Source organism: Lepidochelys kempii, chromosome 12, assembly GCF_965140265.1.
Source record: "Lepidochelys kempii isolate rLepKem1 chromosome 12, rLepKem1.hap2, whole genome shotgun sequence".
Lineage (NCBI taxonomy): Eukaryota > Metazoa > Chordata > Testudines > Cheloniidae > Lepidochelys > Lepidochelys kempii.
In genome coordinates this window covers 1,615,715-1,637,272 of record NC_133267.1, presented here as the reverse complement: position 1 = coordinate 1,637,272, position 21,558 = coordinate 1,615,715, and the positions used below count along the sequence as shown (strand labels likewise).

General features: G+C 46.5%; 1 protein-coding gene across 9 annotated transcripts in view; it reads right to left on the bottom strand.

Annotated features, from left to right (window-relative positions):
- The window catches only part of RFWD3 (ring finger and WD repeat domain 3), a 65,682-nt gene that overhangs the window by 9,756 nt on the left and 34,368 nt on the right, over positions 1-21,558 (bottom strand). For all 9 annotated transcript variants that reach the window (XM_073307088.1, XM_073307085.1, XM_073307090.1 and 6 more), the window contains 3 exons: positions 16,303-16,531; positions 8,362-8,512; positions 5,159-5,335 (listed from right to left, as the gene is read on the bottom strand). In XM_073307088.1, the coding sequence (XP_073163189.1) occupies positions 5,159-5,335; positions 8,362-8,512; positions 16,303-16,531 (557 nt within the window). The remainder of the gene's footprint in view (positions 1-5,158; positions 5,336-8,361; positions 8,513-16,302; positions 16,532-21,558) is intronic.

Below are 21,558 nucleotides of genomic sequence, written 5' to 3'. Positions count from 1 at the left end.
CCTTTTCTGCAGAACTGCTGCCGAGCCATTCGGTCCCTAGTCTGTAGCGATGCATGGGATTCTTCCGTCCTAAGTGCAGGACTCTGCACTTGTCTTTGTTGAACCTCATCAGATTTCTTTTGGCCCAATCCTCCAATTTGTCTAGGGCCCTCTGTATCCTATCCCTACCCTCTAGCGTTTCTACCTCTCCTCCAAGTTTAGTGTCATCTGCAAACTTGCTGAAGGTGCAATCCACACCATCCTCCAGATCATTTATGAAGATATTAAACAAAACCGGCCCCAGGACCGACCCTTGGGGCACTCCGCTTGATACTGGCTGCCAACTAGAAATGGAGCGATTGATCACAACCCGTTGAGCCCGACAATCTAGCCAGCTTTCTATCCACCTTATAGTCCATTTTATCCAGCCCATACTTCTTTAACTTGCTGGCAAGAATACTGTGGGAGACCGTGTCAAAAGCTTTGCTGAAGTCAAGGAACAACACTGCTTTCCCTTCATCCACAGAACCAGTTATCTCGTCATAGAAGGCAATTAGTCAGGCATGACTTGCCCTTGGTGAATCCATGCTGACTGTTCCTGATCACTTTTCTCTCCTCTAAGTGCTTCAGAATTGATTCCTTGAGGATGTGCTCCATGATTTTTCCAGGGACTGAGGCGAGGCTGATTGGCCTGAAGTTCCCAGGATCCTCCTTCTTCCCTTTTTTAAAAAGATGGGCACAACATTAGCCTTTTTCCAGTCATCCGGGACTTCCCCCGATCGAATCTGAAGTGCCTTCCAAAATCTGAGAGGGACAAGGTATGGAGTATACTTTTAGAAGTCTTAAAAGAGCAAAATTCTGATGTGGAAACTACGGAACCTGAACCACCAAAAAAGAAAATCAATCTTCTGCTGGTTACATCTGACTCAGATGATGAAAATGAACAGGCGTCGGTCCACTCTGCTTTGAATCATTATCGAGCAGAACCCGTCATCAGCATGGAAGCATGTCCTCTGGAATGGTTTCTGAAGCATGAAGGGACATATGAATCTTTAGTGCATCTGGCATGTAAATATCTTGCAACACCAGCTACAACTGTGCCTCGTGAAGACCCGTTCTCACTTTCAGGTGACATCGTAAATAAGAAGCAGACAGCATTATCTCCTGCAAATTGTAATCAACTTTGTCTAAGTGATTGGCTGACCAAGAAGTAGGACTGAGTGGACTTGTAGACTCTAAAGTTTTACACTGTTTTATTTTTGAATGCAGGTTTGTTTGTTTTTTTTAAACCACATAATTCTACATTTGTAAGTTCAACTTTCATGGTAAAGAGACTGCACTACAGTACTTGTATGAGGTGAATTGAAAAACACAATTTTGTTTTTTACAGTGCAAATATTTGTAATAAAAAATATAAAATGAGCACTGTACACTTTGTATTCTGTGTTGTAACTGAAATTAATATATTTGAAAAATGTAGTAAACATCCAAAAATATTTAAAATAAATGATATTCTATTGTTGCTTAACATCACGATTAATTGAACAATTAATTTTTTAAATCGCTTGACAGCCCTACAATTTATTCCAGTGCTTAAACCACCCTGACACAGTTAGGAAATTTTTCCTAATGTCCAACCTAAACCTCCCCTGCTGCAATTTAAGCCCAGTGCTTCTTGTCCTAGCCAAAGAGGTTAAGGAGACCAATTTTTCTCCCTCTTCCTTGTAACATCCTTTGTACTTGAAAATGGTTATGTCCCCACTCAGTCTTCTCTTTTCCAGAGTAAACAAACCCAATTTTTTTCAATCTTCCCTCGTAGATTGTTTTCCAGATCTTTAATCATTTTTGTTGCTCTTCTCTGGACTTTCTCAAATTTGTCCATATCTTTCATGAAATGTGCGGCCAGAACTGGACACAATACTTCAGTTGAGGCCTAATCAGTGCAGAGTAGAGCAGAAGAATTACTTCTTGTGTCTTTCTTATAACACTCATGCTAATACATCCCAGAACGATGTTTGCTTTTTTTTGCAACAGTGTTACACTGTTAACTCATATTTAGCTTGTGGTCCAATATGACCCCCAGATCCCTTTTTGCAGTACTCTTTCCTAGGCAGTCATTTCCCGTTTTGTATGCGTGCAACTGATTCGTCACACTAAGGGGAGTACTTTACATTTGTCCTTATTGAATTTCATCCTATTTACTTCATAGTATTTCTCCAGTTTGTCCAGATCATTTTGAATTTTAATCCTATCCTCCAAAGCACTTGCAACCCCTCCCCGCTTGATATCGTCCACTATCTTCATAAGTGTACTCTCTGCGAAATCTAAATCACAGATTAAATATTGAACAGAACCAGACCTAGAACTGATCCCTGCAGGACCCCACTTGATATGCCCTTCCAGCTTGACTTTGAACCACTGATTACTCTCTGGGAACAGTTTTCCAACAAGATATGCACCTATCTTATAGTAGCTCCATTTAGGTTGTATTTCCCTGGTTTGTTTATGAGAAGGTTACGTGAGACAGTATCAAAATCCTTACTAGAGTCAAGATATACCACATCTACCGCTTCTCCACATCCACAAGCCTTGTTACCCTGCCAAAGAAAGCTATTAGGTTGGTTTGACATGCTGTTACTTATCACCTTATTATCTTCAAGGTGTTTGCAAACTGATTGCTTAATTATTTGCTCCATTATCTTTCCAGGTATTGAAGTTAAGCTGAGAGGTTTGTAATCCCCTGATTTGTCCTTTTCCCCTTTTTATAGATGGGTACTACTTTGCCCTTTTCCAGTGCTCTGGAATCTCTCCAGTTTTCATGAGTTTTCAAAGATAAGATAAATTGCTAATGGCTCAGATATCTCCTCAGTCAGCTCCTGAACAAGTGAGACACTTGGCACTGATCACAGCACTAATCCCCAGGACCTAAGCACAAGAATAGCAGCCTCTGGAAGTCATTTACACAATACTACTCAACCTTTCTCGGTTATCCAATGCTAATTTTGGCTAAGATTCCTGTACTTCCCCACATCTGAACTAGCAAGGGTGAAAAAATCCAGAGAGGTAATGATCTTAGTGTTTCAGGGCCTTATGCAACAACTTTACTCTATCAAAAAAAAGAAAAAGTAGTCCCATAATTAGGGCCCTACCAATTTTACAGCCGTGAAATACATGTCACTTCCCTGTGAAATCTATCTCCCCAAAATCAGCTGGATTGGTTAGGGACAGGACTTGTCCTTCCCCTGCACGCCTGTTATCTGAGGGAGATAGGATGAACCTCCACAGGCAGCGCAGAAGTGAAGGTGTATCACCCTCACTTCTGTGCTGCAGTAGCTCCAGAGCTGGGCTCCAGGCTTCTACCCGCGCGCCCCACCCCCATGGCTCTGGTCGAGGCTGGGGACTGCAAGGGCTCCGGCTGGAACTTGGGGCTTCCACCCCTGGGGCTCCTGCCCGGGCTCAGGGACCTGGGCTGGGGGCTACCACCCCCCACAGCTCCAGCCCCCGCAGCTCCTGCCTGGGCTCTGGGTGCTTGAGCTCCGGGACCTCTGCTCCCTCTTACCCCCCCCCCCACGCCATCTCTCCAGCCCAGGGTCAGGGACCTGAGCTGGGGGCTGCCACCCCCTGAAGATCCAGCTCAGCTTGTGGGGCTTCACCCCGGCCTGACTCCTTTCCGAGCTCCAGGGCTGCTGCTGCCAAAGTCTGTCCCCACCCCACCTCTTGGCGCTCAAGCTCCGGGGCTTCCACTCCCTCCTCCCCAGGGCGGCTGCCTGCCCCCCCCATGGCTCCTTCCCTGGGCTTAGGGAGCTTAGCTGGGAGCTGCCACCCAGGACTTGGGGCTTTTGCCCCGCATAGCTCCTTCCCTGACTCCGGGCCACCCAGGTTCAGGGCTTCTGTCCCCCCTTGGGGTTCCTGCCAGGGCTTGGGGCTTCAGCCCCCGTAGCACCTGCTGGGGTTCGGGGCTTCCATCCTTGGCTCCTGCCAGGGCTGGGGCACCTGTTTTTCAAATTATCCGGGGCCCCTGGGCATGGGCCCCATGGACCCATGCGTTAATCCAGTACTGGTCCTGACTAGTAGCTAGGAGCCCCTAGTTGGGGTGATCCCAGAAGCACTGGGGAGATCAGACCTACCTCCACCTCTGGGAGTCTCCTCCAGATGCAGGAAACTCAGCAGCAGCTGCCTTCAGAACTGGGCTCTGAAGGCAGCACAGACGTGCGTATAGTAATCCTGTAACCCCTCTACAACAGCTTTGGGATCCCCCCACAATCCTCTTTTAGACCAGGACCCCACAGTTACAACACCCTGAAATTTCAGATGTAAACATCTGAAATTGTGAAATTGACTAATTTTAAGACCCTGTGGCCATGAAATTGACCAAAGTGAACCCAGAATTTGGTAGGGCCTACCCATAATGATGGACATGTAGACATGCTATGTTCCAGAACTATGGGTAACAATTTACTAATCCTTGAAGAGGTGATCACAAATCAAAAGGCTGCAATGCCCAAAGAAGAACTTGCAAACACTTTAAAAAGACCTGCTCCACCATGGAGCTTACGGGAGCATCAGAGCCAAAACACTAAGGGAACCCTGAAGAAAACTATTTGTAGTTTGGCACTATTCCTGTGTGCTGGCTCTCCCTGGGAAAACCTTTTGTATGCCACTACGCATACACTCAGAACATGTCTATTAACGTGCTTAGGAACCAAACAACTTGTCCCTGCTACCTATGAAAGAACAAAGTAGGGAGTCACATTAACCCTATGCCCTTCCCAGAGTCTATTACCTTACACCAGTAGAAGTGCAATGTTGTGAAAAACATCTAATAGCACTCAAGTTTCCTGGTATAAGACTTCTCAGCATGCTCCAGCCATTGGCAAGCATGGCCTGTTTTAGTGTCCAAACTACACCACACAGCTCCCAGGGAATCCTGACCAGACATCTGTACTAACGTTTAATTCTCAGATGCAGAACTGCAGAGGTGACAGTATCTCAGATTGTTCCATCCCTGCTGCTAGTTCTGAATCTGCCCTGGTTAAGCCATGAGCCAATATTTTTACAGCTTACCGTTAACGTGCACAAAAGATGCTCTTTAATCAGGCAATTATACTCATCTGTTTAAGACGCTACATTTAACTGGCAGTACACTTGTGAAATTCTGGGATAGAGACTGAAATCATACCTGGACTTCTGAGGGGCTAGTTCCTGGACATGAGAGCTTGTGTCCCTTAGATCATACACCAGGATAGAGCCATTGACAAGCCCAGCATAGATATAGTTGGTATCATCAAGGCACCAGCAGCAGCTCCAGACAGGGCGGCCGGCATTGTACGTCTGGACCACAGTATTTGTTGTCAAACTGTGGAGGGAAAGGAATATAGTGACAATGCAAACTTATACTGTGGGATGAGAAGACTCAGTGTAACACACCCAGCTAACAAGTCTAGAATAAATCTCTGCCTAAGGAACTGAATAGGAGGCTGTTCCCCACTACAGATTTTAATCCCCATAGTCCAGAAAAGAATCTGAAGAATATAGATAGTATATCACTGTGAAACTGTCAAGATCTAGCATTCCACCAAAGCATATACAGATACTGAAAAAGGTAAAATAACTCCTTCTCTCTGACTTTTTGGTCTGATCCTGGGGAATAAAAATCACTTTATATTGGCTGCAGGGATAGGAGTATCAGACTGAGCTCCTAATTGCTTTGTTGGGAGAGCAGGGTTAAATTAGTTGTCTGGAAATAGTTAGGAGGAGAACGCATTGCACTGTGGTCCCAGAATACTGTATTTTCCAGAAATTAGGAGCCTCATTCATTAAGATTCTTCTCCCTGCTTAGTTATTCTCTTCTGCCTGTTTATCTGAGAGGGCTCAAGTTCTGAGAAACAGCATTTAACACCTAAAGGAACTGATTTAAGCTAGTGTTAGAGAGCAAATAGGGTAAACAAAACAGTATACGTACACACACACACAAATATGAATGTCAAAAAATTCTTAACAGTTTGCAGAACGCTGTCATTGGGGGAAGTGTATGCTGTGTTTGGGACAAGGCAGAGGAGCTGAAACAGCAGCTGAGGCTGGAGTCACTGAAGAAACTGGAAATTAAAATGGATTTTGCATGGAGGGACGTATCAGAGATATGTGGCAAATTGAGATTCAGTAGGGATGAAAGATAGAGATGATATCAAAAAAGGGAATCTGTAGAGTCATTTCACCCAAGACACCCACGACAAATATTTTGCACAGAAGGAACCACCCGGGGGCGGGCGGGGCAGGGCAGGAGGTCAGGTGACCCTGATGAAGATTCTAATAGTTAGGAACCAGACAACAGTGATTTATGCAGAGAACAATGTGTTATGTTTTCTTCCATGTACCAGAACAGGAGATGTAACAAAGGACAAAACACATCCTGGAGAATTATTAGGGATATGCAAATGGCAATAAGTGATTAGAAAAGGGAGGTTGACTTAGTCAAGCAACCTCAGGGACCAATGCAGGGAAAGCAAAGAGTAGGTTGAAGCAGGCAATCTTCTGAGAGAACATTCTGGTATCAAGCAAAAGTGAAGACTGGATACAACTTGTTAGAGACCAACTGATGGACGTATCAGTAGTGTAAAGGTTTGCGTATCAAGCATTGGTATAAATTCTGTGATGAGTGGCAACTACTTGCATTAGACTGTCTCCATTTATGCAAGAGTACCAACCTTACAGGCTCAGAACTTACACACTGGCTTTAAAGTAGGCAGGAAGGAGTAACTTGTTTAACTCAAAAATATCTGACATATTCCACCATATAGACAATAGGAATGGGAAAATTAGAATTAAATTAATCTTATTGCAAAACAACTCTACTTTTTTAATTATGTATACAGGTACGCCATGAGCATGAAGAACTGGAAGAGACATCAACCTCACAACCTAGAGGGCATAATTGTAGCCTGTCCTAACTGAAAAGAGAAACGTAAGTCGAGTAGCACTGGATCTCAAGATGTTTAGTCAGCCAATGAGAAATATCAATATAGGTAGTATGGAGTAAGGAGATAAGGAGTGACAAAACCCCCCAACACCACAATACTCAACGGGCATCTGCTACAGACCAGGACTGGAGGAATCCCACCTATCCTGTGGGATTCCTCTACCGCAGGGGTGGGCAAACTTTTTGGCCTGAGGGCCACATTGGGGTTCCAAAACTGTATGGAAGGCTGGGTAGGGAAGGCCGTGACTCCCCAAACAGCCTGGCCCCCACGCCCTATTAGCACCCTCCCTCCCACTTCCCGTCCCCTGACTGCCCCCCTCAGAACCCCGACCCATCCAAACCACCCTGCTCCCCGTCCCCTGACCACCCACTCCCAGGTCCCCTGTCCCTAACCTCCCCCCCCATCGAACCCCGCGCCCCGCTCCCTGTCCCCTGACTGCCCCAACCCCTATCCACACCCCCGCCCCCTGGGACTCACACCTATCCAACCACCTCCTGCTCCCTGTCTCCTGACTGGCCCCTGGGTCCCCTCTGCCCCTTATCCAACCCCCCCGCTCCCCACCCCCTTACTATGCTGCTCAGAGCACCAGGACTGGCAGCCATGCCGCCGCGCAGTCTAGGGCACTGGGGCAGGCTGGAGGATCTTGCAGCCCTGCCATCCAGAGCGCTGGCGGCTCAGTGAGCTGAGGCTGCAGAGGATGGGGGGACAGCAGGGAAGGGGCCGAGGGCTAGCCTTCCCCAGCTAGGAGATCAAGGGCCAGGCAGGACAGTTCTGTGGGCTGGATGTGGCCCGTGGGCTGTAGTTTGCCCACCTCTGCTCTACCCCAACATGTCCTTTTAAGTCTCCCAGCACAGCTGTACAGATGTATTGTTCCTACATTAGTGGAACAGCAGTTCTCAGGAGTGCTGCTTAGTGCTCTTTCCATATACTTAGGCTGTGTGCAGCTCAACCTTGATTAGAAGTTTCAAATCAGAGCAACCTTCTGAGGAATAGGGGACAGAGGAAAACAGTAAAAACCCTGATCCTTGATCAAAGAGAATCAAGCAGGTAGTAAAAGTCACACTAGCAGATAATGCTACATCTGTGCCACAAGATACAGCTGATTTGTGCTGGCTTACTTTCAAAGCTGTACCCAACAGAGATGCCACTGAGAGGAGGCACCAGGAAAAGGTAGGGACATAATCCCTCCTTCATTAAAGGGACTAGGAAGTGAGAACAATTCATCACGATAATGCACACATTCCAGAGGACGGATGAAGTTCAAACTGAGATCTGTTCTCAACTCCCTGCGAGAAAGAAAAAATGGGTGCTCCAAAGCGCACACAGAGGTGAGCTAGAGATAAAGCCAAACCTGGAAAATGTGAAGGGCAGATAGGGCTGGCTGCCCCTGTTTAGCAGCACACACCTGGTAAGTTTGAGCGTATGGTCCAAAGCAGCAGACAGCAGCAAGCCATCTGTCCGATTACTGAAGGCCAGTCCCCGGATCTGCTTACTGTGGATGGGAATGTACTGACTGCTCTTCAGGTTGGCAGCACTTATCATCTTAAAGCCACAACCTGTCATGAAGAAAGGACAAAGCTGATCAGATACTATGTATGCTGGTGACTACATCAAGTTATTGGGGTGTCTGATTTTAAGCTATGGTCTCACTTCAGTATTTATGCTGAACTTGTGAAGTGTGCACAGGAAGGGTAGGTATCTTGTTCTGGAGATCAATCACTACAGAACTCCTTTTTCTGCTCCTCCATGCGTTCTGGTCAGTGAGACAGAACTCATGAGAATTTCAGCATTAGTATCATAATCTGTCAGTTGCTCTCGACCCAGGTCCTAGACATTCTAGCCAAATTAAACAAATCCCAATGTTCAGTGTGGCTGGAGCGCTATACAGGATGATAATGTACTTTCAAAGAATAGTTACAGGTAAACTGTTCACTTGTACTCTAGAAATGTCACTATACAGAGCTGCATTCCAATATTACTGAGCCAGAGAGCTGTCCCTACATAGAAGCTAAGATGACTAAGGTGAACTGAGAAGTTGTTCAGAAAGAGGAGGAAGTTACTCACCTTGTCCAGTAACTGACTTTCTTCGAGATGAGTGTCCTTGTGGGTGCTTCACTCCAGGTCAAGGTGCCTCCCTGTGCCTTCGATCGGAGATTTTCACAGCAGTTCCCATATGGGCCTCATGCACTGTCAGTGCTGGAACAGCACGTGCATGGCCCAGACTCCTCAGTTCCTTCTCTACAATGGAGCCTGCTCCAAACTCCGAAGTAGAGGGGAAGAGGTTGGGTAGTGGAGCATGCCACAGGGATGCTCATCTTGAAGAGCATCAGTTACTGCACAAGGTGAGTAACCTCTTGTCCTTTGAGAGACGTCCCTGTGGGTGCTCCACTCCAGATGACTGAAAAGCAGTATCTCTTATGATGGTCGGGACTGCGGATCTGGTAAGAAAGTGGTTGATAAGACAGCTCGACCCAGTTGGGTGTCTGATGAAGGACCATGCATGAGAGCATAACGTTTAGCAAACAAAGGTCCAACGCCTGAGTGGCCACCTTGCATATGTTGGAAAGCAGGACGTTGCGGAGAAATGCTATGGAAGTGGACCGGATCTAGTAGAGCAGTGGTTTTCAAACTTTTTTCCTGGTGACCCAGTTGAAGAAAAGTGATGATGCCCGAGACCCAACAGAGCTGGGGATAAGGGGTTTGGAGTGTAGGGGTGAGGGGTAGGGGGTTTGGGGTGCAGGAGGGGGTCAGAGCTCTGGAGTGCAGAAAGGGGCTCTGGGTTTAGGGGGAGCTCAGGGCTGGGGCAGGGGATTGGTGCGGGGGCAGCTCCCGGTCAGTGGGGTGCTAAGGCATACTTCCTGCCCATCCTGGCACCGTGGACCACACTGCGCCCTGGAAGTGGCCAGCAACAGGCCCGGCTCCAAGGCGGAGGTGCGCAAGTGGCTCCATGCAGCTTTCGCCTGCTGGCACAGCCCCTCCTCCCCCCACTCCCATTGGCCAGGAGCCAGTGCTTGGGGTGGGGGTAGTGTGTGGAGGCCTGTGGCCCCCCTCCTGCCTAGCAGCCGGACCTGCTGCTGGCTGCTTCCAGGGCACAGCGCAGTGTCAGAACAATTGGGGACTAGCCTGCCTTAGCTGGGCAGCACCACCAATGGAACTTTTAATGGCCTGGTCGGCGGTGCTGAGGGGAGCCGCCGTGACCCAATGCCTTACAGTACTGGGTTGCGACCCGCGTTTTGAAAACCACTATAGTACAGTGTGCCTGGATTGCCACAGGAGGTTGGACTTATTTCAATTGGTAACTGATGTATGCAGTACGATATCCATTTGGATAGTCTCTGGGTAGAGATCGCTTTGCCCTGAGATTGTTGAGCGATAAAGAGCCTAAGGATCTGTCTAAATGGCTTTGTTCTATCCTGATAGAAGGATAATGCTCTATGAACGTGAAGCATGTGCATTGCTGCCTCAAATACATTAGCATGTGTCTTTGGGAAGAATGTTAGTAGGTGAATAGGTTCATACAGGTGAAAAGATGAATGCATCTTAGGAAGGAATTTAGGATGTGTACAAAAGTGTAACTGTTTCTGAAGAAGGTAGTATACAGAGGTTCGGCCATCATTGCTCCGAGTTCCCCCATGCGTCTGCCAGATGTAAATGCCACTAAGAAAGCGGTTTTCATGGATAGGTGTAGAAGGGAGCAGATAGCCAAGGGTTCAAAGGGTTTGTACATCAAAGCTGTGAAGACCAGGTGTAGATCCCATGGCTCAGCCGGTGGTCTTATGTCCGGGTAGAGCGTTTGGATACCTCTGAGGAATCTTTTGGTGACAGGATGGGAAAAAAACAGTGGTGTTCTCTACCTTGTGGTGAAATGTTGTGTTTGCAACTCAGTGAATCTTTACTGAGCTAAGAGAAAGGCCGGCTACTTTGAGTTCTAGAAGGTAGTCTAGTATCAGTGGAAGGGGGTGGAAGCTTGAGGGGTGTGTCTGGCAGAACATCAAGTGATGAACCATTTCCATTACTGCAGAGAGGTAGTGAGCGTGGAGTGTGTCCTGCTATGTAATAAAACTGCATGCTTAGAACAAGTCCAGGCTAGTTTCTCAGAGAACCATTGAGAAGCCATGCTTTGAGGTGGAGCATCGCTATGTTGGGGCGATATAACTAGCCCCTGCATTGTGATAGTAGGTTGGGGAGTGGGAGAAGCAACATTGGGGGACGGACGGACATCCTTGTTAGAAAGGGGTACCACGGTTGCCTGAGCCATGTCGGAGGTATTAGAATGACCTGGGACTTGTCTTTCCTTATTTTCTGTACCACTCTGTACAGAGGTATTGGTGGGAATGCATACAGCAGTGTCGAACCAAGTGATCATGAATGTCTCTCCCAGAGAATGCTTTTCCAGACCTGCTCTGGAACAGAATGTTGGACACTTCTTGTTGACTGCAGTTGCGAAGAGATCCAGTTGGGGATAGCCCCAGCTCTGGAAAATGTCGTATAGAGTGGTGTCATTTAGCTCCCACTTGTGATGGAGGGGGAAGGATCGACTGAGCTCATCTGCTGGGTGTTCTGAGAACCTGGGACGTGTGAGGCCGAGATGTGAATATTGTGTTGGAGGCACCAGTTCCAAAGTTTTATAGCCTTAGTGCACAGGAAGTGGGATCGAGCTCCCCCTTGACTGTTTATGTAAAACATACATTAGATGTTGTCGGTCATGACTGATCTTGTAGTTCTTGATGAGGGGAAGAAAATGGAGGCAGCCATTGCAGACAGCTTGGAGCTCTAGGTTTATATGAAGTGTGATTTCTTTAGAAGACCAGAGGCCTTGAGTTATGAGATGGTCCATGTGTGCTCCCCAGCCAGTGAGGGATGAATCTGTCGTGGTGATGATAGTGGAGGCAGGATCCTGCTGGAAGGGGACCCCAGAACACAATTTGAGAGGAAGGGTCTACCATATGAGCAAATCTTATACTTTTGAGGGGATAGTTAGCAGTCTGCTTAGTCTGTGCACTTTGGGTTTGTAAACTGTGGCTAGCCAGCCCTGTAGGCATTGCATGTACAGGTGTGTGTTCATGACAATGAATGTGCATGCAGCCATGTGGCCTAAAAGTTGTAGGCAGTCTTGAGGGGTGACCTGTGGGCTGCTTCTTACCCTCATGATGAAGGTTGCTCAGTGTGCAAAATCTGTCCTTTGGAAGTGATGTGAGACCTGTGGTGGAATCATGATGAGCTCCTACGAAGTCTAGCTGCAGGGTAGTATGTAAAGTAGATTTGTTTATGTTTATTTGCAGGCCAAGGCTGTGGAAGCAATGTACGGGTGTGTAGGTCGTTCGAATGTCTCCTGAACACACGGTTGGAAGCCAGTCATTCAGGTAAGGAAAAATAATTATTCTCTTTTTTCTGAGGTGTGCCATTACAACAGCTAGAATTTTGGAAAAAACTTGGGAAGCAGTTGAAAGACCAAAGGGCAAAACTTGTACTGGTAATGATCCATGCCCAACACAAATCTGAGAAAGTGTCTCTGGGGAGGGTGTATAGTGACATGAAAATACGCATCCTGCAGGTCGAGGGCTGAAAACCGATTTCCCTGCCCCAACACTGGAATCATCATTGACAGGGTAACCACCCTGAATTTCAGGATGAACATGTTTAGTTGTCAAATATCGAGAATAGGTCGCCATCCCCCACTTTACTTTTTGGTCAAGGAATAGTGGGGAATAAAATCCCTTCCCCTGCTGTGGAGTGGGGTACCTGCTCCACTGCTCCTGGTTGTAGAAGATGGTGCACCTCTTGACAGAGCACGTGGTTGTGAGAAGGGTCCCTGATGAGTGATGGGGAGCGAGGGTGGGTAGGGGGCATGGAGAGGAAGGGGATGGCATAACCCGATCGGATGATTTCTAGGACCCATTTGTCCGTAGCGATAGCTTCCCAGTTGGTGAGGTATAGGAGCAGACGGCGTCCAAAAGGATGGATGGTTGCAGTAGGCGCTGGAGTGGGTGGGAGGTCTTCTATACCCGCAACCAAAGCCTCAGATCTGCTGGTTTGATGGAGGGGGTTGAGGCTTCATTGGGTTCTAGGTCTATGGCGTTACTGTTGTTGTGGATCGTAATGTCTTTTCTGTTGCTGGGTGTAGGAGGGATATTCTGGGCCTTGGCAAGGCTGATAGCTGTTTTGTCTCATCCTTGTCCCTCTGCAACATATGCCTGCCACCTTAGTGTGGCACACGAGTCCTTCATGGTATGGAAGGCCTCATTCGTTTTTGCTGCAAACAGCTTCTCACCATTGAAAGGGACATCGTCAAAATTGTTTTGGTTAGGGTTAGGAAGGAGGAGGAGGTGAACCATGAGGACCACCGTGTGACAACAGCCGTGGCGGTGGATCTGATGGCTGTGTCAGCAGCATCAAGGGGAGCCTGAAGAGCCATACGGGATATTATCTGTCCCTCAGAGACCCCAGCTTTAAATTGTTGTCGCTTGTCCTCAGGAATGTCATTAATAAATTCCACAAATTTAGCATAGTTCCTGTGGTCATACTTTGACAAAAGAGCCACATAGTTCACCACCTTAATTGTAAGGTGGAAGATTAATACACTTTGTGGCCAAATAAGTCCATCCTCTTGCTCTCCTTATCAGGTGGGGTAGCCCGGAAATGTTGCTGTTTTTTTTCTGGTCGGCCGCCTCAACCACCAACAAATTGGGCGACGGGTGTGTACAGAGAAACTCGGAACCTTTGGAGGGGACGTAATATTTGCGGTCTGCTTTCCTGGAGGTTGGGGGTATAGTCGCGGGAGTCTGCATTATGGTTTTAGCTGGTCCCATGATGGCCCCATTGATTGGCAATGCTATTTTGGAAGAGGTGGTGGGTTATAAAATGTCAGTAAGCGCGTCTAGGTGTTCAGACACTTCCTCAAGAGTAATCTTGAGCTCATCAGCAACTCTTTTAAATAAGTCCTGGACGTGTGTGAAACAGTCAGCTGTTGGTGGTGGCAGAGGCATAATAGCCTTCTTGGGCGAGACAGATGAGTGTTTATTAGTTGGAGAGGTGTCAGGTGTGATATCCTCTGCTGGCTGAGCTGCTGGTTCATCTCGTAGCTTGGCATCATTGTTTGTGGCTGGGGGAGGAAATCTAAGATCCTCTCTGCATGAGGTAGGTAGAGTGCTACAACGTCTCTTATAAGATTCCCAGGGATTCCAGTATGGCCAATGGCTGGGGAAATGTATGAGTGGTCCCACTCAAGGGTGGCCATACTAGGGTGGGAATTCCCTGGAATATGAGGAGCAAGATCTAAGATGTCCCCCAGTCACAGGTGTCTTAACGGGAAGAATAGCATGGAGAAAAAATGCCGTCAATGTCCTCCTCACTCAAGAGGTGTGAAGGGGCAGGAGACAGTTGCGAGATAGTCCCGGTGAGAGGTCAGTGCCTAGTAGAGGAGAGACTGGAGTGGGAGCGATAGCTAGGTCTCTGTGGTGGAGAAACTGGGGCTGTGCAGTGGCTGGCAATGCTGAATGGTGAGTCACTATAGGCAGGTGAGGCGCCATGTATTGAGACTGTGCCGATGCAGGAGGTGCAGTCCATGCCGGCGGCGCTTTGGGCTGAGCTGATGTAGCTGCCAATGATGAAGGTGCTATAGACTCAGCGAGTGTCGTGCGCGAAGTCGGCGATGAGAAGTATGACCCAGGGAGCATGGTCGGTGGAGCTTGTGGTGTCGGCACCGCAGCAGTAGTTGGTGACATCAGTGCCATCACACTAGTCGGTACCGGGTTCTTGTTGGTGACCAACTGTGCTGCATTGGAGGCAGGCAACTCAAAGCCTTGAGCCTCGGCACCAGAGCGCGTGGCTGCTGACGTGTGGTTGGTGCCAGAGATGCCTGGAGAAGTGTATGTGCTAAGCCATGGAATGGCCAGCACTGACAGAGCCGAAGCAGTCAGCGATTGCTTGGAAGAGGTGTGCCTCCTGAGACGGGAGGAAGCCAGTCATTTCTTTGCCATTTTTTTATCCTGTGAGGATTTTGGTGGTGAATTCTATCGGAAAGAAGACTGCTGGCCTGAGTCCCATGAGGATCTGAGGGACTTTTCCAGGAGGATGAGCTTCAGTCTGAGGTCGCTGTCCTTGTGGGTCCGAACTTTAAGTTTACTACAGTGTACGCATTTTTGGAGTACGTGGGATTTCCCCAAACATTGTATGCACTGAGAATGGTCATCAGAGATGGCGTCTTTGCATTTTAGGCATCTCTAGAAGCCTGGTGAACCAGACATATTGGGAGTCACTAACTCTGAAGTAAAGAATTTTTTAAATTTTTTTTTTTATAGGAGGTAAGTAATAAACTTATCTAAATAAGTAACAAAAACTAATTAACTACTAGAACTGTATCTAAACAATGGCTATGAAGAGTGAAACTGATAAACTCTATCTCTGGACGGGGATGGTGGAGAAGGAACTGAGGAGTCTGGGCCATGCACACACTGTTCAAGCACCGAGAGCACGCAAGGCAGGCACTGTGTGTGTGCGGCCCATACAGAAACTGCTGCAAAAAAATCTGGGATCGAAGGTGCAAGGACGCACCTTCACCTAGAGTGGAGCACCCACAGGGACATCTCTTGAAAGAGAAGTTTAAGATCCCAAATCATTAACCACATAAAATAATTTGTACTTCAAGTGTCAGAGAATGTCAAAGCTCTTTGCAGTGAAAGCCGGTATGACTGTGTACCTATTTTACAGACAGGAAATAGCTCAGAGAAGACAAGCAACTTGTCCAAGGTCACACAGCAAGTCAGAAGCAGAGTTGTGACTACAATGCAAAGGGGTTCCCAGTCCTCTTCACCCACGGGGTAATACTGCCTCTGTACATATATGCACTTAGTTACAAACGCATTCAGAAACAATATTTGTTTGTTCCCACATTTACTGGCCAATCCACGCTTCCGAATCTGATGTTTTCTATATGAGAGATTGCATTTAAATCTTTTACCTGATTCCCTTAGGTGCTTGTCTCCAGCTCTTGCAAGGGTGCAATAGTCTCTGTGAGAGGCATCACACAGATCTTTCTGCACCCTTCCCAAGGGGATGGGATTTCAGAACGAAGAGGCAGAGCTGTAAAGATTAATTACTGGGAGAGTACAATTACCAGCTGCCAATGGGGAGGTAAATTACACTACTGGGAAAAAGCGGAGTAGGGGTCAGGTGGAATGTGGGAGTTGTATTAGTGAGGGAGCACCCCTAATCCACAGGGCGGTTGTGTGGGTGGGGTAGAGGAAGAAAGAGCAGAGAACATATTTAACTTTTTTAAGCCTGCAGATAAAATTTTTTTGATTCTTTCTATAAAACCCAGAGTGTCTTTAGTTATTTGCTGATTTACCAGGAATAAGTGTGGCCTGCGGAGAGGGCTGTGACACCACTAGACAGCTCAGTGAGTCACAGTAAGCCATAACCCGGCAGCTCCCTGACTGAGAAACCAGGAAGGCCTTCTCAAAGTGGTATTTGTGCTGGCTCTGACTGGAGGAGACGCAGCCTGGGAAACAGGAACGGGAGCTGCCAGGTTGCTGAGAGGCGCTAGCGCTGTGCTGGGCCATCAGTGCTTTCAGCTCCTGAAAAGAAAGGACAGAGTTTTACTACTCCCTTAAAGTTGTAACTCAGTGTTACAAAGTTGTTACAAAGTTACAGTGTTACAGTGTTACAGTTACAGTGTTACAGTGTTACAAAGTTGTAACTCAGTGTGCTGTGTATTAGGGTTAGTCTACACTAGAAGTGCTGCAGCTGTGCCACTGTAGCGCATCTGGTGAAAAAACTTGATGCGGATGGGACAGAGCTCTCTCATTGGCATAATAAATCCACCTCCAAGAGAGGCAGTAGCTATGTCAGTGGGAGGTCTCCCACCGACAGAGCTGTCCACACTGGTGTGTAGGTCGGTGTAATTTCCTTCACTCAGGGAGGTGGCTTATTAACACTTGAGTGACACAAGTTATTAGTGTAAACTTGGCCTTTGTTTCTGCTTGCAGATACAGGAGTCTGATACGCCTCAAAGGCAGGGATGTGGGAACATGGGCTGTTCCATAACAATGAAAACTACTGTACTCCATTTCCATGCTATTACTGGAGTGCTAGATTTCCAGTTTACTCTGACTGTAAGTACAATAGAAATCTGCAGACTACTCCAGCAAGCTCTGTTGAAATCTTTAGTCAAAATCTCTTAATATTATGTGTATTAGAACCAGTAAGAAAAGGGACCCATGGGCACCACACAAAATCCAATCACCACCAGGTCAACAATGTTTAGAAAAGAATGGAGTCACCATTAAAAAAAACCACAGCCAATTAGAACCATTTTCAGGAGTTTCTAGAACATCCCAGATGGAATGAAAATCCTTGGTTTCAAGGTTAGAAGTGTCACAGGAATTCACCACCATGAAGATAGTGCAGATTAAAGGAACTGACCTACACACTGGTCTTTATAATCCTGGCCAGCAGAGATTCCAGGAATGATTGAATTTTGTAAGAACCCAAGACTTGTTCACTTTCTCCAAAGCCGAAGAACTATGGTTCAAAATGTTCAGTACTGTAGCTCTCAAAAGAGTGACTTTTAATCCAACAAAGGAAGAGCCACTTTCACACTACTGAAAGGCAAAGACTCACAGTGTGTTAACAGATGTTCACTGGATAATTTTCCTCCCCACAAAAGATCATCCACAGAAAGTATGAGGGTATGGCAATTTTGAACATTATAACTCTGACAAGAATTCTGCCCAAATGGTTATAACCCAACCCAAAGTCATGACCACCAGCACTAATCCCATGATTCTATACTATTACATAGATATTTACAAATACCTAAAGCAGACAGATAAAGAGAGATGGGGCCTGCTTTCCACAGCTTGGATAACTTAAGATATACTCCAAATACAGTATACTGTCTGCAAAACAATTAAGCACCATAGAAATGATATTATAGATTTAAGATCTCCAAGCTCCTAACGTATGCATAAACTAGCTTTAATAATTGCACCAACTAATCTTGCTCAAACCAGAAATAGTCAACAGCAACAGTTCTAAAAAGACAAACATTAAAAGAAAATAGGAGTTAAGGTCAAACTAATTTATAACGATCCTCAAGCCAAAACACAACAAACAAACAAACAAAAAAAAAAACAAAATAAAACAAAAAAACCCTTTTAGGAAAAAGGGTTTGAGAGCTTAAATATGGTTTCACTTCACATCTCCCAAAAACCTTCTCTGATTTGCCTCAAAAGCCCAGATTCTACCCCAGCATAAGACCAAACATGTGATGTTTCAAGGGGATTGGAGTAGCAATAGGCAAAGACAGGAGGATTTGGGGAGGGAAAGGAGGCCATAATGATGTTAATGGAATTTCATCCTTAACTAGAGAGAGTGGTGTCTTTCAGAGAAAGATGCAGGTAATTAAAAAACAAAAAACAGAAATGACAAATTTTCACCACATTAAAGACTTTATTCAAAAGCCTCACCAGTTAATTTTTTAAAGACAGGAAGATAAGGCAACTGGGGAAGAGAGGGGATTCAACAGATTTTCCACAACAAGCAGCTACCAGACCCTGTCTATCACCTGAGTTTAGCGGAGTGAAAAAGTAGATACTGCTGTCAAACAGGAAGGGACCCCTGTAAATGAGCTGCAAACACAGTTGGGGTAGTGGAGAACAGAGGGACCAGGATAATCTCCCCGTGGCAGAGGCCAGGGTTGGAGAGGTTGTGGAATGAATAGAGGCGGAGGAATGAACTGAGAGAGCAAAGGAGTGTAGTCTGGAGTGCTGAAGCAGAAGAATCAAGATCTTAAAGGAGAGAATGAGAAGTTAGGGGCACAGCTGCAGGCATGAATGATTAGCAAAGAGTGTCAGAAGAAAGAAAATAAGGCTGTAACAAAGGTTGCTAAAGCGACTGTTTTGGCTTCCAGATTGAACGATCCTGTGGTTAGCGACCAGCTAGCATAGGACAGCCCTCCCAGAGACTCTGAATGTGTTTTTCAGCAACCCATGACAATAGATGTCAGGGGGCACCCGCTCTTAAGCATCCGAGTTGGGGATGGGCTTGTAAATTTTCTACTGGACATGGGGGCAGGAATCCCCATAGTAAAAGACATATGTAGTGCATACCCAGTTATAGACTGTACAAATACAGGCAATATCAGGAAACAAGCAAAAAATGTAAAAACACCTTCTCTACAGTTTGGTGCTCATGCCATTCAGGAGAAGTGTGCTATCACAGGGAGAGAACATTTAGTGGAGCGGAAACAATAGAGCGATTGGGAAATTTTCCATCAAATAATTGATATGTTAAAGTAGTGGTCACCAACCAGTCGATCGTGATCGACTGGTCGATCCTGGAAACTCTCCCAGTCAATCGCGATCTCCAGTGGTGCAATGGGGTTGCCAGCTGCTGCTAAGGCAGGGTCCCTGCCTATCCTGGCCCCACGCCGCTCCCAGAAGTGGCCTGTGGGGTGGGGGTGGGGGCTCAGGTTTCAACATGCTGCTTCTGCCTGCAAGCACTGCCCCCAAGGCTCCCATTGGCCGGGAACAGGGAACTGTGGCCAATGGGAGCTGCGGGGGTGATGCCTGTATAGGGGGGCAGCGCAAGGAGCCATATGCCCCCCCCAGGGAGAAGCATGGAGCCGGGGCTGCCCAAGTTAAGTATCGCTCCCTTCAATGGGCAGGTGCTGAATGGCTCTGAAGCATTAAGACCAGAAGTAGCATGAATACAGCAGGCCCAACTATGCTGGATCAGCACTTCTCTTCTACCAGCCAACCTGCATCCTCCCATACTTCCTTCTGCACCCCAAGACCCAGCCCTGAGCCCCCTCCCAGAGCCAGCACCTCATACCCCCTCCTACACTCCATACCCCCTGCACCAGCCCTGCCTCCCTTTCCAGAGGCAGCACTTTGTACCCCCTCCTGCACCCCAACACTCTGCCCCAGCCTAGAGCTCTTTCCTGCACCCAAACTCCCTCCCAGAGTCCACCCCCTGCACTCCCTCCTGCACCCCAACCCACTGCCCCAGTCTCAGGCTAGAGCTCCCTCCCACACTGTGAGCCCTTTGGCCCCAGCGCAGAGCCTGCACCCCCTCCTGAACCCCAACCCCCTGCCTGGTGAAAGCAAGTGGGGGTGGAGGAGAGCAAGCGACAGAGTGGGGGGATGGAGTGAGTGGGGCAGGGCTTCGGGGGAAGGGGCAGGGTACCTCCTGGGTTGCCCTTAAATTCAAAAAGTTATCTTGAGCGTAAAAAGGCTGGAGACCACTGCGTTAAAAGTGTCATCATTGGGCTTAGCATTAACAGACCAATGTGATAAATAGGGACAGAATTCACATCTGTTAGAGCTATTGTTGCAATCTCTGTTTGCAGACTCAGGAAGACAGCACTGCATCAGTTCATATTTGGTTCATTGCTGGAAGGTCCCGTCCCCCCCCTCTCCCCAGGACATCTAGAAACTTTCAGGAGAATATTTTAAAAACTCAAATCTCAATCTGTCATGTGAGGCACAACATATATACCCAGAGGGTTGGCATTTGACACCACTGTTTTAGATGTACATAAGCAAGGTGCTGTATACTCTGTCTTGTGCATTGTTCGTGGGATCTACCCATTGCAACAGAACTGTACTCCACAACTTAAATTTTCATTAAAAACCTCCACGCATTTCCAGCCCTTACAGGTATGACAGTAACTCTGAAAATATAAATGAAGCAAGGCCATCGTTGTGAGCCTGAAACAATAGCTTGAGAAGTGTGAGCTGCCCCGTTCATCTCAAAGGACTGAAAGCGCTGAAATCTTGGGATGACAATTTAAAATGTTAACACTAATTATTATTAGTGCTGATTATTTTAGCAAAACTATCCAGATGCGTGCTTAGTTTCACACTCCCACATACACATTTCCTGATTTGCAAATGAAATTGCTGCACAATTTTCAGTCTGTCTCAGAATGCCACAGAATCCAGGGACCTTGCTAAAGAATTAAGTTTCAGCTTGCCACAGTGAACAAGGGGCTATGCACTTAAGGTAGCCTTTTCTGACTATAAATGCGCAAGCAGCTAATTAATATGCTTTTAATGAGAAAGCCACAAAATTTTATTATATACAGTGGTTAAACTACAATAAAAGCCAAGATACATTGCACATATGCACTCAGTAGCTCAATTTTAATACCAGAAGTATGACTTTATAAAAACTGAAATGCTTAAGAATTTCTGTTTAAAGCAAGAGTACTATTTAATCTTAGAAAATTCTAATACCAAATGTACATCTATTACTGCATAGGGTTTCAACACTGATTTTGATAATGCAGTTTAAAATTATGGATATTAGCAACAAAAAAAACTAGCTTACACAGTAATTTTAATAAGGGGAAATTTACATTAGTTTCCATTAAGATTCCTAGAAGTATATGACATTGTTCTATATCTACTGGTTTTGTACCATATCCCCCAAGAAACTTCTATGCAATTAGAGAATTTGCTATTATTGAATATATTCTTCATATTTTTAAATAGATTCATAAGAGCTTGTGTTTACATTATACTTAATTTTATAAGCTTAATTACTTCATAGCTTTTTATGTCATTTAGATACATCTAAGTGTTCAGTAACACTATTC